The sequence below is a fragment of the Tachysurus vachellii genome, chromosome 11 (genome assembly GCF_030014155.1).
Source record: "Tachysurus vachellii isolate PV-2020 chromosome 11, HZAU_Pvac_v1, whole genome shotgun sequence".
NCBI lineage: Eukaryota > Metazoa > Chordata > Actinopteri > Siluriformes > Bagridae > Tachysurus > Tachysurus vachellii.
Genome location: NC_083470.1, coordinates 23,119,878 through 23,140,308, shown reverse-complemented (window position 1 = coordinate 23,140,308; position 20,431 = coordinate 23,119,878). Strand labels below are relative to the sequence as shown.

General features: G+C 37.7%; 1 protein-coding gene across 1 annotated transcript; it reads left to right on the top strand.

Annotated features, from left to right (window-relative positions):
* The first annotated feature begins 1,855 nt into the window (after positions 1–1,855).
* nkx3-1 (NK3 homeobox 1) lies at positions 1,856–2,989 on the top strand. Its single transcript, XM_060881460.1, has 2 exons — positions 1,856–2,180; positions 2,400–2,989. Exons 1-2 carry the CDS (start codon positions 2,000–2,002, stop codon positions 2,852–2,854), a joined length of 636 nt encoding a protein of 211 aa, XP_060737443.1. The 5' UTR covers positions 1,856–1,999; the 3' UTR covers positions 2,855–2,989.
* The last annotated feature ends 17,442 nt before the right edge of the window (positions 2,990–20,431 follow it).

The following is a 20,431-nucleotide window of genomic DNA, read 5'->3' as shown; positions in this document are numbered from 1 at the left end:
AGTTTTGCTTAGGTCACATTTCATAAGTAGATGATTTCTGCTGAATAATGATGCTGTATTTAAAATAAGATGGCACAGATTGTTGGAACACAGGACGATCACAGTACGATATATTTGGACTCATGAATGGAGTCAAGAGGTTTATTCCATACAGTATTACCCACAAGTAATATGATTCTTATTATTTTAAATGATTGGTTCAAAGTGGGTTAATCTGTGGTATGAATGCGCTGAAAGAAATACAGAGCATGTGGTGTCATTGTTATTATGACTCTCTGTTTCGGACATATATTACTCTCAATCAATTAATCGATCAGTCATTAAATGAATAAATAATTCTACTTAAAAGAAAATCTTTGACTGCACTTTCACGTACAGGACACCTTGTGAGGGAATGAGCATATAGGGCCCTTAATAAAGCCAGCAGGAAGTGTTAACTGATCTGACTAGAGACAGTATTTTAGGGGACGGTGATGGGAGGTCATGTCAGGGGGACAATGGCCCCGTTTGTCACTCTAGCATCATGTATTATCCCAAACTGACTCACCACTCTCATGGGGCCGATGTGCCCTTTACCCCCTCTCTCTCCTATTCTCTTTCTCTGCAAATGTCTCTCTCTCTCTCTCACCTCTCTGCTTTACATTGCAGGGTTAAACAGAAACACGGAGAGGGCACGACAAACAAACAGGCGTGCAACATCGTGTGTGTCAGGAGCAGGAGCCGCATCTCAATATGCTGAACGCATTAGTGTCTTAAGGAGGGGGCCACCCACCTTGACCCTGCCTGACCACGGAGCCGCTCTGCGAGTTTCCCCTGGTGTTCACCCGAAGCCTGATGCGCAGAGCCAGCAGGAGAGTCCTCATCTCCAGTTTCATAATAAATCTCAGCTTCTCACTGAGTGAGACTGAAGCACAGGAATAACGCAAATGAGAAACACCTGAAGATTAGTTTCATATAAGGAGCGACAAGAGTAAATCTGTTCATTCTAGCCTGAGGTTCAAACTTAGAAAGACAGAGATTAATTAGACTACTTACTGCTTAGAATAAAGACATAAGTACAAATTCCAACTAAACTAATAATAATAATAATAATAATAATAATAATAATAATATGCCATAACAATTGTAGATTTTTTTAATTAATAAAAAATAGTCTACTTAATGGTCTTCTGTCATTACTGCAAATGGAAAAGTAATTAAAAAATTAATTTATAATAGAAGCAAAATGTAACAGTGATAGACAGAGACAGACAGACAGACAGACAGACAGACAGACAGATAGACAGACAGATAGATAGATAGATAGATAGATAGATAGATGGATAGATAGACTGACAGACAGACAGACCGATAGATAGATAGATAGATAGATAGATAGATAGATAGATAGATAGATAGATAGATAGATAGATAGATAGATAGATAGATCAGGTACCAGAATGGCTGATTAAGACCTTTTATATAAAACATCCAACGTTGTGTACTTCGTGTGTGTAATATCTATCTATCTATCTATCTATCTATCTATCTATCTATCTATCTATCTATCTATCTATCTGTCTGTCTATCTGTCTGTCTGTCTGTCTGTCTGTCTGTCTGTCTGTCTCTGTCTATCACTGTTACATTTTGCTTCTATTATAAATTAATTTTTTAATTACTTTTCCATTTGCAGTAATGACAGAAGACCATTAAGTAGACTATTTTTTATTAATCTATCTATCTATCATTTCTAAGTCTACGGCTCTTGAGGATTGAAGTGAAATCTGGTTTATCCATTAAGCACCTCGTGACGTCACAGTGGGAGTCCGCTCTATAAGTGCAGAGACTCCAGTGAGAGTGAAAAAGAGAAACTGTCACAGCTTGCCTCACTTCACACTCTCTCACACACACACACACACACACACATATACACGCACACACACACTGCTCAGGATTAAAGGTTTCGGTGCACACACAAGCAACACACCGAGCAGCTGCGTGGTTCCTGCCAGTCGACACCATGGCGTCCTCAAACAGACAGCCGACGTCTTTCTTCATTGAAGACATTCTGTGTATGAGACAAGAGAAGGCTGATGAGACGAGGGGAAGTTCAGCTGATAGCCAAAGAACCGCACGGTGTCGTGGAGACGGAGCAGAAAACCGCGACGCGCTCCTGATACACGCTTTAACCAGCAGACCTGGTAAGATGGGAAGAATCTTTCATACAATATTGACTATGAATATTTTCTGCTGTTTTATTTACTTTATTGATTTTACGACTTATTAAAGCGATTAAAGATGATTAGGAACAATCGGTTTATAACTTTAAAAACTTCACGCGCACTATTTTTGCTTTCCTCTGTTGATGTCGAGATAAATTTGACACCTTTTTTTTTTATTATCATTACCACCTTTTACAGCGTCACCCGACGAGTCGTGTACGGCGGAAAGGACAGACTCTCCGACAGAAGCGACGACCGACGGCGACGAGCCGAACCACACGCAGCACCTGGCCCAGAAACAGAAGCGCTCGCGCGCCGCCTTTACGCACCTGCAGGTCCTCGAGCTGGAGAAGAAGTTCAGCCGTCAGCGCTACCTGTCTGCACCTGAGCGCGCGCATCTGGCCGCCGCGCTGCACCTCACCGAGACTCAGGTGAAAATCTGGTTCCAGAACCGGCGCTACAAAACCAAACGGAGGCAGCAGCTGGATTGTTACCGGAAGTCTGAGGGACGTTTTGCCGTCGCAGCCGCTTCCACAGTGGAAGAGAACTTGCTCAGAGCCTCAGTGCTCTCCACAGTATACACGTGTTACCCGTACCGGCCGTGCGTGTACGATCCACACCGACTGGGCACGTGGAGGCCGACGGTGTGGTGACAGGGACACGAGGGAGGCTTTTTAAATTAAACCAATTCATGTAGCTAATGTGATTTTATTCCATCTTGTACAGCTTTTTATCCATAAATAAACTTGTGCTTTTTTTTTAAAGTAAAGTATAATTTTTTATATGTAGTATGTTTTATTATTATTATTATTATTATTATTATTATTATTGACACATGATATTATGTGGTAATAATAATGATCAGAAAAATTGCAAGAATTTGCCTAAACAAAGAGTTATTCATGCATCTAGTAGTTTCACCTGATTAGAAGCACTATTCCATGCACACCTTGATTAAGACCTGGTCTTGTCAGAACAACCATTTTTCTACTACCTTGTTTCGTCACACTGCCTGTTTCTGGCCTTATGTTAAATATCTTTTTGTTTTGTTTTTCTTGCCATATCACTCACCACTGTTACTAAATTTCGATATAGTTAGTGATTGTGTAATATAAAAGCTTCCAGAAAATGAAAATGCTTTAAAGACTTGCAGATTTGAATGTAATCATTGCTCGTTTTAGCATCGAGTTATTCTGCAGCGTTCTTTAATTCCGGCTTCATTTGTGAATCAACATACAATACAACATACACCCAGGGAACATTAAATAATCCTTATTAAATTAGTCGACGAAAGATGTCAATCCGTCGATTTTTGACCGACGATGTCACGGCTTGATTCGAACCCTTACAAGTAGGAATTTTGTCATAGTTTTTTTATTAATCCAAATGAAGACAGACACTAGAACTATTAAAAGCACCCCAGACAAAATATAGAAGTCATGTTACAAAATGCTTTTGTGCTCACTGGGTAGCTGAGTTTCTATCAGCTCAATCCATCATGTCATCAGACTGCAAAAGAAAAAAACACAGAATTAACATCATATACTTCCTTGAGGCGGATATTCTTTTACACAAGAATAAATCATTCCATTTCCATCTCGTCCTGCATTTAACAATGAGTCAGTCTGAGCTTAAACCTTTGTAATAGTCCCAAATGGTGCAGGCTGATAAGAACAGATATGGGCGCTTTGGCTGAAGCATGCGGGATTTCTAAACACAGAGGTTCCAGATTGCTGCAACAGATAGCAATCACCAGCACCCATATCATCCAGTACAACTTTGGTCAAATTTAGCATTGCGATGTACTGTACTTGACAGACTGGATTGGACAGGCATATGTTCAGAGCGATACAGCTGATGCAGGAAACCCGGCTGGGTTAAACAGATGACCTTATTGATACTAAATTATTCTTCTATCAAATATCATAGGAATGTAAAATGCTATATGTTATAATGTGTGTGTTTAATATTTAATCAGCTTTACTTGACCATTACGTAAAGATCTATCCATACTTTAGGTCATGTGTTTAAAGTGAATCATGCACTGAAATAAAATATAAACACACTTCAAACATTAACGAGAAGAGGAGATGTTTTAAAGTACCATTACAAGTATGAATAACTGCTTCGGTGCCATTAATCACAAAATGACAACGCCGCCATGTCTCGTTTGGTTTTGACTGTGTGTGTCTGATGGATTAAAGGAGAAGCAAAAATAAAAAATAAAAAATTCTGATCTTGATGCAGACGATTTCACACCATCGGTTGAATGAAAGAGCAGCGAGCAAACCTACCCGACCAGGTCAGGTTCAGAATTACCATCTCAGACTTAATGCCACTTAATAACAACAATCTCTTAGGTGGCATTGTTTTCATTTTTGAAAGATAAGCAAAGGGAACAGATATGGTGGCTCCCTGCACAGGGATAGGTGAAGGGTGGAATGCCACACACTTGGCCTGACTCCAAAGCTCTCTTTCTTTCTCTTTCTCTCTGGAATGCACACCATGTGCTTGTCACTTTTAAGTGGTTGGTGGACTGATAAGATCTATGTTCCTGATAGAATTTTATTCATGTTTATTAGATTAAAACAGCTTACAACAATCAAGGACGAATCAGTGATCGCTCTTTAAACCACCACTAACACACACACCACTTTGCTGGATGTTTACCCTCATATCAGCACTTTTATGATTACTAATTAATATAATGCCACTATGACATCAGACGTCAGTGTGAAAAGATACACCAATAATGAATTTTCCAAAAACTGGATGTCCCAAGGTTCCTTAAATACCAGAAAGATTTTCAATTACAATTAAATTTTTAGTGTCAATTACAATTAAGGATAATTTTAATAATTTCTGGTAACATTTAAGGTGTGACACATAAATGACTTCCTTTTATCACAAATGCTATGACGGCTATAAGCAGTCTCTTCTTCACAATTTTTTTTTTAAATATAAAACCACAAAATCCCACATTTTGTCACGTTACAGAGAAATCTCGCTGCTATTCTGAAGGATCTTGGAAAAGGTTATTAGCTGTTTTGCGAAAAGTCTGTTTATTATTCACGTTGGATGATGTGAAGAATCTGGCATATACGTTCTCATACAAGTGCATTTTCCATAAACCTGTGATCTGAATTACAGCCTGAATTACTATCAGAGCTTTTCTAGAAAATGAATCCATACTTTCTAACCAATCAGAATCAAAATTTCTCTTAGCACCATGTGCCTTTATATGAAACGACTGCATTATATGATTTAATAAAATATGTCAAAATATGTATTCTTAAGGCAATATTTTTTCCTGAAAAACAAACAACAACAACTAAAAAGCAGCTTTTAAAGAACTCGTGTAAAATTGGTTTTGTGTTCGAAAATGTCGTCATAAAATGCAGGAACGTAAAAAAACCTAAAATGTTCAGTCAAAGAGTTATGCTTATAATTTCTCTTAATTATGTTTGTGTAAAAAAAAATACAATCCTTGTTAAAATGGCACTAGAATGGTTATATTTTTAAAAATCTTGAGTCTTGGGTATATGTGAAATTTATTGCCCTCAATTTCAGTATCTTCAGGTGAAGTCTCATATAGACAAACAGGTTACTCTTAGGAAAAGAAAAAAAAACCTCACCTAACATCTTTTCACACCTGTTTGCAATCCAGACTCCACTCTCACGCTAACGCAGCTACACAAACAAAAGAAGCGAGATAAAGTTGATGAAACGATATACAAGCCTGACAATCGTAAAGTTCATATGTCTATGATAATATCTTTTTAAAGTGTTAAACGAAATGCTCAACAGTCATGCATGTTATCTTCTGAGCCTTAAAATTTCAGGCCATTTAATATCATTAAACATTAAGGAATATCATAAGATTTTGTTTAAGGGGTTATGTAGGTAGGTATTGATTAGGAGTGGATAGGAAAGACTAATTATCGTTAATGAGACAGAAGCCGTTGAAAAGTCAGACATTTTTATTTTCGTTTTGAGATGAACAATGTTATCAACACTTGTGAAACAAAACAAAAAACACATTCACGAATGGCATTTTGATCCGATGATATACAGAGTCCAAACACTTAGTCCTGCTTTTACAAATAATAAGAAGTTATTTTATCCCTCATGGTGTTTTATTTCTGTTATAGTCTGCCAATGTTGTAGAGCATCCATGAAACAAGCACAAGTACCTATAAGTACTTAAGTGGTCCTGTAGTAACGTTGTCTTATTTTACTATGTACTGTCTCAGCTATACTATATATGGTTGAAATGACAATAAAAGCTTCTCGACTTGACTTGACGACTTATAATAAGCAGACAAAATCAATCAAACCGAAAAGAAAGTGAAAAACATAATTACTCTCTTCTTTAAAGCTAACAGTACTGACTGCTGACACTGGAGTACTGACTGCTGACTCATTCCATCCATATTCTGGACTGTTTATCTTACACAGGGTCATGAGGAACATGGAGTCTATTCCAAGGTACTTGGGACACAAGGCAGGAAACCCTTTGACCCTCACACCTCTGACTCTCATACACCACGGACAGTCCAAGTAGGCTACAGAGCATGGTTTTAGACTGGAAAGGAAACCGGAGTAAATCCATGAAGCATAGGGAAACATCCAAATACAGCGCACACAGGGCAAAGGCAGGAGTCAAACCCTGCAACTCTGGAACTGTGAGGCAAATATTCTAGCACAACAAGAGTGAGCACAAAGCCACAGCACTGTAAGATAGTTCAAGATTAAACTTAGAAATGAAAGTTCACCTTCGGTTGAACTCCCACCTATTTAAGACAGTGGATTACTTTAAGTTTCAAGTCAAGTCAAGTCAAGTCAAGTCACTTTTATTGTCACATCACCACAGCACATGTGCCTTGGTGAGTGAAATTCTTGGGAGCGAGCTCCAGAAATTCTCACTCACTCATTTTCTACCGCTTATCCGAACTACCTCGGGTCACAGGGAGCCTGTGCCTATCTCAGGCGTCATCGGGCATCAAGGTAGGATACACCCTGGACGGAGTGCCAACACATCACAGGGCACACACACACACTCTCATTCACTCACACAATCACACACTACGGACAATTTTCCAGAGATGCCAATCAACCTACCATGCATGTCTTTGGACCGGGGGGAGGAAACCGGAGTACCCGGAGGAAACCCCCGAGGCATGGGGAGAACATGCAAACTCCACACACACAAGGCGGAGGCGGGAATCGAACCCCCAACCCTGGAGGTGTGAGGCGAAAGTGCTAACCACTAAGGTCCATACAGTTTCAGTTCTTAGCAACTTTATTTCAATATCCTTAACTTGTCATGAGAATTGGAGTTAAAGAGAAGTAATAAGTTCACATCATTTGAAAAGAACAATTAATAATAACTAAAAAAAAAAAAACGGAAAAAAAATGTATGCTGTCATAAACCTTTAATCAACACAATCTGACAGTGTTATATGATATAAGATATTTCATTGGACAGAATTTATTATGTAAAAAAAAAACTTATCTTGTTACTATCACCTTTATATCAGTGGCAGTGAAATTTACCAGGGACCCGGGAGAGACAGAGAAGACCTCTGGTGTTTCTTATGGAGGACTGAAGTCTATCATCCATTCCATCAAATAAGCATGATTTTTAGTCCAGGACACTTCATGGCACCGTGCAGATCGTTCCAATATCGTCCCTGAGTTCTGTGAGATTGATACTGGAGAGGGAAGGTGGGGTGTTTACTGGAGTCTTGAGTTTAGCCTTAAACAAGATTAAAACTGCCAACTTTAACTGATATGGCATCTCTCAGCCACTTTGGCTCCATCATTAAAGGATTAGCAGAGTCCAAATCGCCGATAGAGAGGCTTGACATCCCGTTTGAATCAAGTGGACTGTTACACAGAGTCGTTATCTGAGAGGTGAAACAAGTACCAAGTGAAAACTAACTGTAATCTTTTTTTTTCTTGCCGACTTCCAGGAGTTTCAGCTTTGAGTGACGTCTCATAGCCGATCATAAAATCCAAAGAAGCTAAAAATAAACCTGATTTTTGCAATACTTTTATAAAGATGCAATGAATGTCGTATAAACACGTGCATTAAGGTTGTAAGAATAAAAAAAAAAATCCTTGTATGAAGTGAACAATTTACACTCTGTATTCATTGTGTCATTGTCTTTGCCAGCATTGCAAAATAAGAAGTAAAGTACTTCTTTTCTGTTTGTTTACATTCTACTGTCTAATCAGTCATCAAAATATTCATGCTAAAGGCTTTTAAAAATTGGCACCGAGTTAAAAAAATACGTTTAATTCTTTTCATAATTTAATAATGGATTCAGTTACCAAACTATGGCCTGAAACCTGCAGTAAAGTAACTGCAGTTATACTGAGATCACTGGACTATTGCACACCATTTAACTTCTTCAATTAACTTTAATAACAACAGGTTGCTCCAGATTTACCTCTTTATTTGGTTCCATAACACCAAAAAGAAAAGACGAGGGATTTATGCAAACACAATTTCTTTTGGATTAAAAATAATTTAGCTAATTAAATTTTAGTAGTTAAGAATTAATAGTTTTGTCTTTCATTCATAATTATACTTTGAATGGGTTCCTTTTAATGCTCTCTGTGCTGTATGTTGACTGGTATAACAGGACCTAATGTTGACAAAGGCGTTTTGAAGCGCTGTCTGGCAAAAAAATATAAAAATAAAAATCACCAAGATATGAAGACTTTTGGGACTGTTTATATGAATTTCAATTTCCTCCACTGCATTATTACCAGCTTTTTTGTGAAAGAAAGAAAGAAAGAAAGAAAGAAAGAAAGAAAGAAAGAAAGAAAGAAAGAAAGAAAGAAAGAAAGAAAGAAAGAAGCATGTGTGTGCGTTTGTGTGTGGGTGAGAGAGAGAGAGAGAGAGAGAGACAGAGAGAGAGACAGAGAGAGAGAGACAGAGAGAGAGACAGAGAGACAGAGAGAGAGAGAGAGAGAGAGAGAGAGAGAGAGAGAGAGAGAGAGAGAGAGAGAGAGAGAGAGAGAGAGAGAGAGAGAGAGAGAGAGAGAGAGAGAGAGAGAGAGAGAGACAGATATATATATATATATATATATATATATAGAGAGAGAGAGAGAGAGAGAGAGAGAGAGAGAGAGAGAGAGAGAGAGAGAGATATATATATATATAGAGAGAGAGAGAGAGAGAGAGAGAGAGAGAGAGAGAGAGAGATAGAGAGAGAGAGAGAGTGAGAGAGAGAGAGAGAGAGAGAGAGAGAGTGAGAGAGAGAGAGAGAGAGAGAGAGAGAGAGAGAGAGAGAGAGAGAGAGAGAGAGAGAGACAGAGAGAGAGAGATAGACAGAGAGAACACCAGTATGAAGACATAATCCTATAAACGTGGTGATAGCAGTGCAGGAGCAGGTCAGAGGTCCAAGACCTACAAGCACAACAGAGGATAAATAACCTTCTGGATAAATCAGACGTGATTATGTGAATGCGATCACCTAAAAAAAAACACTTGAAAGCGTGTTTTGAACCACAAATGAACTAAAGCAATAAAATCATAAGACTAATATACGATCACGCACGTGTCACGTGTCTAAATACCATATGGGTAAAGGTTTTAATCTCAAATAATTTGCATGCAAATTCATAGACTGAGAGTGCAGTAATGTGTGGGTATGCAGACAGTCAGGTCCTGAAATCTGATTAACAGCCTCGGAAAGAATGAAGCGATGCCTCACCTCAGCAGGACAAAAAGGCATTTGCGTAATGGGGTGTGTTTAGAGGATCAAAATCGGCTGAATCAAAGCCAGGCCTTTGATTATCTTCTCTTCAGTTGCAGTACAATTTGTAATTTAAGTGAGTGTCTAGAACCAGTTTGGCATTTGTTATTAAGTGACTAATGACAGGGTTGAGATTGGAAAGCTTTCCTGAAAAATGTTGGCAGTAGTATCTTCATCTTCTACCGCTTATCCGAACTACCTCAGGTCACGGGGAGCCTGTGCCTATCTCAGGCGTCATCGGGCATCAAGGCAGGATACACCCTGGACGGAGTGCCACCCCATCGCAGGGCACACACACACTCATTCGGCAGTAATATCAATTTTGAAAAATACTTCTTTCATAAATGCATTCCTTTATTTCTTAATTAAACCGTTCTGAACAGTTTGGTGCTTAATTTCTTTTAATCACATTGAATACAATTCAGTCATTAATTCAGTGTTTCATTTTAATTTTCTGGGAATAAGAAATAATTTGAACAACAATTGAAATAGTGTGAAATCTTTAAAAAAAATGTCTTGCTGGTTTGCTTTCAAACTTTATATCTGACAAAAATTAGGTGTTTTTCGTTTCTCGTTAAAAAAGGATCGTGTTGGTGAACTCAAAGCGGTGTTAACGATGTTTAAAGTTTTCTTTAAAAAAAATGTTCAGGGTGAATGCAATTTGGTGTTTAATTTCTGAATATATAATATACGAATATATAATTCAGTGTTTAATTAAAAAAATAAATAAATAAAATAAAAAATAAAAAATAAAAACACAATGCCACATAATCCAACGTTTAAATGAGAAAATGCTCGAAAGAAAAACAAGCAACATGCTAATTACTTATAATAAGGTAATATAATTCTGTTTAATGCCTTTAAAAATAAATCTTGCTGAACATTGTTCGTTGTTTCATCCCTGATGAAATAAGTGTATGGTGCTCTGTTTTACTCTAGAACAGTGTTTCCTTATCGAATGGACAGTCCCCTTTATAAAAGAAATTATGAAATCCCATCTGAAAAGAAATGAATTTGTGCGTGTGTGTGTGTGTGTGTGTGTGTGTGTGTGTGTGTGTGTTGGTTAAGTTCATTTGGCATTTGTGATTTATTTACATTATTTTGTCACATTTCACATTTATCACATTTTTCCGACATGATGCTTAATATGCAGGTTTTCTCCTGAAACACATAAACATTTAAATATACAATTGCGCTAAATGCACTACAACTTTGGTGGCTGAGGAAAGCATTCATTGGATGATTGGCATGTCAGGAAATACTGTGAGGCAAATTCCTTTATATGCTAGACTTCACCAAAATACATCAGTGACAGGTTATGAAAGCTATACTTCATCAAAACATTTTTTTTTCACCTCCCACCTAACAAGTTCTTTGTTTGCCTCATTGCTCGTGTACAATAGCAGGAGAGAGTGCCCAGATGCACTTAGAGTGAACATGAAACCTCCATTTTTCATCTTCTCCCTGCTTTGCTGAGGAATGTAGAAATTCCATTGCTTGACCATTGGGTGATGTTAAACACAACAAATTGCCATGCACATGAAGGTAAGCAGAAGTGTGTGTGTGCGTGTGTGTGTGTGTGTATGCCGAGGTGTGAGCGTGCACCCTGGCTGAACCTCTCAGTGAAGAGCATGGACAGGATCCCAGCCATGCTGACCTTTCACCCCATCCCGAGTGACCAATTACATGAGGGCAGAAGCAGATAATGAGGTCTACACACACAGACCACTGAACAACCTATATTGTCAGTTTTATCATGACTAATTCACGTACACGTCCACTAGCCAGGTCTTGGTACAGGCCTTTCAGCAAGACGGATATGACGAGGAGATTTGACAGAAAACCCAGAGAGTAATGGCATGAGGAAAGACTGTGAGTTAAGAGCAAGGACAGAACACTGGAAGAAAAGTTAGGCAGCCTTGTGCTAAATTTGGCTATAAAACAAAAGATTTGTTTCATACTAGGCGTATCCTGGAGCGCTAGGTGTGAGAAGAAAATACACACTGGATGGCACCAGTCTAAGCACATGTACATTAATAATGAACTCTTACACAGTTCAGAATATCAAATCCCCGCAACCAGGACATTTTGGGAGGTCGGAAGAAGACACGGAGAAGATAGAGGAACATATAAAACTCCACAAAGGGAAGAATTCCTGCTCAGAAACCTTGCAGCTGTGTGGCACAAAACCTTCCCATGCCCCACGTATGCTAAATATTATGTCTATTATTTCAACTAATTATAAAAAAGCACTCAAACCTACAGCATCAATAATTGAAGTTTATTGTCATTATAATTTGTCACTATAAACATTACATACAATTTTACAGTATATATATATATATGTATATATATATATATATATATATATATATATATATATATATATATATGTATATATATATATATATATATATATATATATATATATACATATATATATATATATATATATATATATACATATATATATACATATATATATATATATATATATATATATATATATGCTATTATTTTTTAAATATTAATATTGCATAATTTCAGCCTTTTTTTTTTACTAATATTTACAACTAGATGTATTTAACAGCTTAGAACATATTAAGTCACCTTGTATTTGAACCCAGCCATTTATCAAGTAATCATAAATATGGTAATATTGTTATCAGGTGTTTTCTTTTAACCAGGAATGCCCAGATTTATTGTTTAAACAAATTAACAGCTCTGAACATCTACTTTTGGGTTTTGCATGTGAATGCTGCATTTGTTGGTAAAAAAAAAAAAAAAAAAGGTAAACCAACATTAAGACCAGAGAACTGTTTATGGGAGAAAAGCAAGCAATTTTGAATCTGGGATAAGAGCGAATGTACAATCATTTGGAATGGTTAATAAAAGAATCAGAATGTATTAAAAAAAAAGAAACCACTGGTATCTAACAGACCCGGTCAAGAAAAACTACAGTTGATGAGAGAAACGTTGTTAGAACTGTGAGGAAAATTCACAAACAACATTGAGTGACATCACCAACAACCTTCACAGGGAAGAGGTATAACAATCCACTGCTTGACAAAGACTTCGGGAGCAGAAATATAAAGGCCATATCATCGGCAGTAAGTATCAGAAAGCCAGAATAGAAAGCACAGAAGATGAAACACAAAAGATCTGGAGCCAAGATTAATCTCTAGCAAAGTGAAAGGCCAAAGTATGGAGGAAGAATCTGGACTTGGGCTTGCATGACTGCTTCTGGAACATTCTCACTAATCTATATTTTTGATGGAACTCATGATGATGACAGCAAAATGAAGTCTACAAAAAGATTCTGTCTGCCAGTTTATCAATTTTGAACATTTATAGAATTCGGTAGACACTCTTATCCAGAGCAGCTTACATTTAACTCATTTGTAAAACTAAACAATTGGGCCGGGGGCACGGTGGCTTAGTGGTTAGCACGTTCGCCTCACACCTCCAAGGTCGGGGTTCGATTCCCGCCTCCGCCTTGTGTGTGTGGAGTTTGCATGTTCTCCCCATGCCTCAGGGGTTTCCTCTGGGTACTCCTGTTTCCTCCCCCGGTCCAAAGACATGCATGGTAGGTTGATTGGCATCTCTGGAAAATTGTCCGCAGTGTGTGATTGCGCGAGTGTGTGTGTGCCCTGCGATGGGTTGGCACTCCGTCCAGGGTGTATCCTGCCTTGTTGCCCAATGACGCCTGAGATAGGCACAGGCTCCCCGTGACCCGAGGTAGTTCAGATAAGCGGTAGAAGATGAATGAATGAACAATTGGGCCTTTTCCCAGCGAGGCTATCTTGGTGATCCTGGGATTTGAAATCATAACCTTCCAAATAGTAAGCAGTCACCACCATACAGCATCCAGTCTTGGGTACTGGGAAGAGCTTCATCATGCAGGAAGACTATGATCCAAAATACACTGTCAACACATTAAAAGACTTCTTCAGGAAGAAAATGGAAGTTTTCAGACTGCCCTAAAGTCTGAAGTCAATCACCAGACCCAAATAAGTACACATTTCTCAACCTGAAACCCCCAAAACAAACACCAACTCCACAAAGCTGTGGTAAATAGCCTGGAAAAGCATAAAAAGATACAGTCCAGAGCAGGTTTGTTTGTGTCGGCATTACCAATTCACCATATTGCACAAGCCAACTCAGTAGGGTGATCAGAGATCGTTATGCTAATGAATGGGGTTCGTAAACAAATTAAAAGCACTTGCTCTTGCTTGTTAAATACCTACAAATTTGATGTGACAGCTGCTTGGAATTATGACGTTACTACAAATATGCTTAACTATTTATTTTGTTGTTGTATACGCATGATCAGCAAATCACAGTGAGGTGTAACCACAAGCAAGCACTATAATTACCATTGTCTCACCTGTTTTTCCATGTATGACACTTAAAGCCTTTAAAAAGAAAGAGACTTCTAAAGAAACAACTCCCTTGAATTCTGCCTCCCCATTTCAGCCTCTCCACCCTTTATGATCTTTCTTTGTTGTAACAGTGTTCAATAAAAGGCTTATTCTTTCTATCAGAATGCTGACATTTGTTTTGTTATCTCCAACATTTAGCCATCCTAACTCATCTGAAGGTGTCCTTTATGCAATTACATCAGTCTAAACAAAACAGAAACAGACAATGGACCCGAACATAATAGACACAATGAACCCAAAGCATAAGAATGTATGAGTCGATGACTCCATCATCATTGGTATCTCAAGCTGTTCTGCTATTATACATCTGTGGTTAGAAAACTCAGGACTCCAGCTTCCAGCTTCTGATATCTTTGAAAAACAAAGAGAACAAACACAGCAGGCTTAAATTCTTAACAGCAGTCAACCCCTTAAACCCCCTGAAACCCGGAGGACCTGTTCATTTCAGACGGCTAACTCTCATTGTAACTACTGATTCATATGCTTTACATTGAGAAACCGTATAATAGGCTGTTTAAGTGTTTAGTATGACAATGACACACAGGCAAAAGCGACACTGTAAAATGAAATAGCTAATACATAACCTTTGAGAGAAAATAGCTAATACAGAGCTAATGCTTGACAATAGCTGTGCCTCTGAACTACAACTTAAAAGTCTTTACCATAAGTAAATTTTGATAGAACAACAATGAAGGTCAGTTTACCATTACAGAAGAGGAGAACATCCTTCACTATTAACATGAAATTTGCACACATTTTTCATATGCTATATTTTGAACATCAGGTATTTATTTTTTTCCAACTTTAGATTTTTTTTTTAATTCTACACAATAATTACTTCACTTGTGTACGCAATTTCATTCATTTTCATATTTTACTTTAACATGCGATTTTGTAGATTTTCTAAATACATTTTCGGCATATGATTAAAACGTAATTTGTTTATTTTTTCATAGAATTTTACAGATGATTTGTTTATTTTTATTTGTTTTTTTTGAATGTTTAATCTACTTTTACTTGTGATTTTACTCATTGTTCATTTTTAGCTGTCATTTATTATATGCACAATTCATTTATATTCATGTCGTTTGCGTTTACTTTCATATTTGACTTTTACACTTTATTGATTCATCGCCATGTATTTTTTTAAGCGATTCATTTATTCGTTCATTTATTTTAACATGCGATTTTCTTAACACGTTACAAATGAATGTGTTTCTTACATAATCCGTTTATTTTCATATGCGATTTTACACGCTGTTAGTTACTGTTTTTAATTTCACAAGTCATATTTAATTTAAAATTTTCACGTGTTTATTTTCACATGTAGTCGCATATTACACTCATAATCACATTGTAAGGACCATGTGATGACATGTAGTCAACGAACTCCTTAATCACATTTATTCAATAGTATTCAATATTATTCCATATATAAAGGTATGAGAATGTGAAATATCATATAAACTACGACCTATGAGTTTAAGAAGTCAAATTAAACCGGTAGCTCTTTTGTACGTAACGGAAGTAAATTTAAAATGAGTGTTATCTAAACAACACTACCTTGTTGCATAACGCTAGCTTGCTATACTTACATTTTTATTAACATTAATTTACAGCATTTGGCAGACACCCTTATCCAGAGCAACCTACATTATCTCATTTTTATACAACTGAGCAATTAAGGGGTTAAGGGCCTTGCTCAGGGGCCCAACAATGGCAGCTTGGTGGACCTGGGATTGAACTCACAACCTTCCAATTGGTAGCCCAACACCTTAACCACTAGGCTACCACATGCCCAATTAATTAGAAGCCGAAATACCAGATGTGTTTATTATCTTTTTGGGAGTTCATCAGTGATGTACTTACACTCATAATCTCAACCCTTACTGCCTGTACACGTTACTACAGTAACCCAGAACGGACCCTATAAACCATCGTCTCCTGACATCTGATTGAGCGTTAAGATTGCGCGTGCAGTGTGGTCGCGAGGCCACCATAACCTCCATTGAGTCTTGAATTCCCTCCATTACGCTAAACTACTTCACAAAGACTCCCATTGTTCGCCCTCCAGTATTCCGTGACTGTGTAACAAATTTACCGCGGCTGATAAGAAGATGTTTAAACTGACATTTAAAAAAATAATAATAACTTCTCATAGAAAACCTTCCAAAAAATGAAAGACAGAAAGAAAAACGGATTTCTGACGTCACCTAATACAAAGCCAGACACAGGCAAAGCAAACAAATAAGAGAAATGCAAATGAGAAGATTAGCATACATATACCTTCATTTCAGAAACAGAGTGTAAATTATATGTGACAAGGGAAGGCCTGTGTGTGTTTCACATCATCATCATCATCATCATCATCATCATCATAACCAACTACTGCCTTATGTTCTTGTACTGCCTTATCTGTAACTCAAGGACACAAAGTAGAGGCACTGATAATGTGATTGCACTAGGACACATAAAGATGGAAGTATCTCACTATATTCCACCCAGATAAACAACTGAAACATCTCATCAGACAAGAGAAAACAACAACAAACAAACAAAAAGACAGTGTAGTGGACAGGGAGGGCGTACGTGTCTCAGGACATGTAGTTTAACAACACAGCTGAGAGAAACGAGAGAAAAGAAACTATCAATGCTAAAAGATTAGCAGCTGAAAAAAAGTAAATGCTAATTGATCTTGAATGTGTTATTCTCAGTGGAAGCTACATACGGTATTCGATCGCACTTAGAAAAGTTTGCAAGATCCACAACAAAAACTAGCAAATAAAAAAATACTAGCTAGTTTTAAATTTGCAGCTAACGTACTGTATACGGAAGAGATGGGGAATTTTATTTCACATTTTTGTGTAACTTTAAGAGTAAACCATTCTTTAGCATGCTAACCATCGACAGTAAAATGACAATAAATACGAAACATCAGTATAAATAAAGACAGAAAACATAACAAACTTTTGATATTACATTTATATCAATTTATACATACATATATTATGGGATGTGGTAGCTCAGTGGTTAAGGTGTTGGGCTACTGATCGGAAGGTCATGGGATCGAACCCCAGGTCCACCAAGCTGCCACTGCTGGGCCCCTGAGAAAGGCCCTTAACCCTCAGTTGCTCAGTTGTAAGTCACTCTGGATAAGGGTGTCTGCTAAATGCCGTAAATGTAAAATAGGAGCAGAGTGGGCTGATTTGCATAATGTTAATGATGCGATTGCGGAGGAATCAAAATACATCTCATTGCGAAATAAAACGTTTAGGATTATGGGTAATGTAGTATCATATAACAACGTAATGATCACGTTACATCTTTCAGATAAAAAAAATAAGCCTTACTTTAGTGAGGTTGCGGTGGTAGGCAAACTATGGCATCAAAACATGTTCTACTTTACATTGTTTAATGTGTATGCTAATTGAAAAACATAAAAAATGTCCATCACCCTAAAAATGAACCCACATAAAAAAAGACTATTATACAATATCATTTACTATAGTATACTGTGGTAAAATTCTTAGATACTAAAAAAATGTACTATAGTAAGGTTCAAAAACAGTATACAGAACACTCTATAGTAATTATTCTGTATTAATATCCATGTTCTTAAATGTACCCCTCATTTCAAAATTGGATTTTAAGCATAAAATCATGTTATTATTTGATAACATTTGATTACAGACTGGGGCACGGTGGCTTAGTGGTTAGCACGTTCACCTCACACCTCCAGGATTGGGGATTCGATTCCCGCCTCCGCCTTGTGTGTGTGGAGTTTGCATGTTCTCCCCGTGCCTCGGGGGTTTCCTCCGGGTACTCCGGTTTCCTTCCCCGATCAAAAAAAAAAGAAATGGTAGGTTGATTGGCATCTCTGGAAAATTGTCCGTAGTGTGTGATTGTGTGATTGAATGAGAGTGTGTGTGCCCTGCGGTGGGTTGGCACTCCATCCAGCGTGTATCCTGCCTTGATGCCCGATGACGCCTGAGATAGGCACAGGCTCCCCGTGACCCGAGGTAGTTCGGATAATGAGTGAGTGAGAGTGATCACAGACTTTATTTAACATGTGTCCTTTCTTATTAATAAATAGGGGCAATGCTGAAATTTCTTAGTTTACTTTTTTTAGTACAATTTTTACACCAGTGGGGCCCATTTTCATGGTCATTTTTCCATAACCTCTTGGGCCGGCCCTGTTGATGTGGCTTGATGAGAAAAGAGAAAACCAACGAGGGGGAAACCTGTTAAGATGGTTAAATCAGTGTGGTACTGATTCTAATGGACTGGTACCGTATACCTAAGGGTTGTTTGGAATCTGAAAAGAAATCCAATTTTCATATCATTTTCTAGGTAATATCAGACGATTGTGTATAAAATTATAATTTAATGACCACAATGTTGCAATGGAGGGGCACGGTGGCTTAGTGGTTAGCACGTTCGCCTCACACCTCCAGGGTCGGGGTTCGATTCCCGCCTCCACCTTGTGTGTGTGGAGTTTGCATGTTCTCCCCGTGCCTCTGGGGTTTCCTCCGGGTACTCCGGTTTCCTCCCCCGGTCCAAAGACATGCATGGTAGGTTGATTGGCATCTCTGGAAAATTGTCCCTAGTGTGTGAATGAGTGTGTGTGTGTGTGTGCCCTGTGATGGGTTGGCACTCCGTCCAGGGTGTATCCTGCCTTGATGCCCGATGACGCCTGAGATAGGCACAGGCTCCCCGTGACCCGAGGTAGTTCGGATAAGCGGTAGAAGATGAATGAATGAATGAATGAATGTTGCAATGGTACGGTTGTAACATGCCACAGGTTATTAAGTCTGTTGCTAAAATAAACAAAGACACAGGAAATAATGGAGCTGAGGGTGGAATAAATGTTGGGCACAACACAATGTACAATGCAAAATATGTCAATCACAGCCGCCTGGGTCTTTCTGTAAGTGGAATTGCTTTTTGTTCCATGTATTACTCTGTCTTTGGATGCCCTTACTACTGAACCTCATTGTGTAGACCATTTAGAAATCTGTTATGCTACTGTAGCTAAACAGCTTAGCACCATAAATTACCCGTAAGTAATGGTAACGCGGAGACGTCTGGCCTAGCCTATGTAGGTTTTATTTGCTTACAAGACAAATTGATTAGTTGCACACCTTAACATTTGACTTCTGCTGAAACATCTCTCCAGAAATGTGATTATCTAGACGCTCATTTGCAAGTGGGCAGTTGGGTGCTACTGAACATGTTTGAGTGTCAAATGACTCATTTTTTTAAAGCTATACATTAGTTTGATTTTAAAGGAAGAGTTTGTCAGTACATTTTTAACCGCAGGAGATTCTTTAGGACAGAGGGCTTTGAGATTTACAGCTTCACCGTAATGAGTCAAGCTGCAATTATTAAAAAAAAAAAAACTTCAGGACAGAAGCTCCAGTGCAAAAGTAATGAAGTAAATGTGAGACATCGAACATGTCTTGATTCTATTTTGGGTAAATAAAAAACTTTATTAGGTAATCCTATGTCGCAAACGTTTTAACCTTTCAAAGAACTGAAAAATTCTGTTGAATTCTGCAAAATTCAATGAATATTTATTTGGATTGACCTCTGATGATCAACTGCTATTTTCTGTTACTTGTTCATCATGGTCTAAATTAAATGGCCTTCTTTTCCCTTAGCACCTGAAGTCCATGAACTATGGCTTGAAGTGAAAGGTTCACGTAAACAGAAGCCTCATAAAGTAAAATTCAGGTCTGTAGCGCCCTCGATTGGTCAAATTTTATATTTAGGGATCACATCCCACTTCCATATGATATTTCTACACTACACAATATGTACTATATTAATATAGTATACTACTATACTAATTAATGCTTGTTTAATACTGATACACATTCAATTTTTGAAATATTGAAAAATATCTTAAAAAAATGAACTGAAATTTTTAAATGTGAACAGCTTTAAATGTAAATTCAGTAATGAAAAAAAAAAAATGCTGTATGATATTTATTTATTAATAGAAATAAATGTAATTTGT

What these genes read in the sequence shown, in the direction of transcription:
- nkx3-1 (XM_060881460.1), top strand. Translation starts at nt 2,000, where the DNA reads ATGGCGTCCTCAAACAGACAGCCGACGTCTTTCTTCATTGAAGACATT. An exon ending in CGCTTTAACCAGCAGACCTG is followed by an intron (nt 2,181 to 2,399) that starts GTAAGATGGGAA and finishes CACCTTTTACAG; the next exon opens with CGTCACCCGACGAGTCGTGT.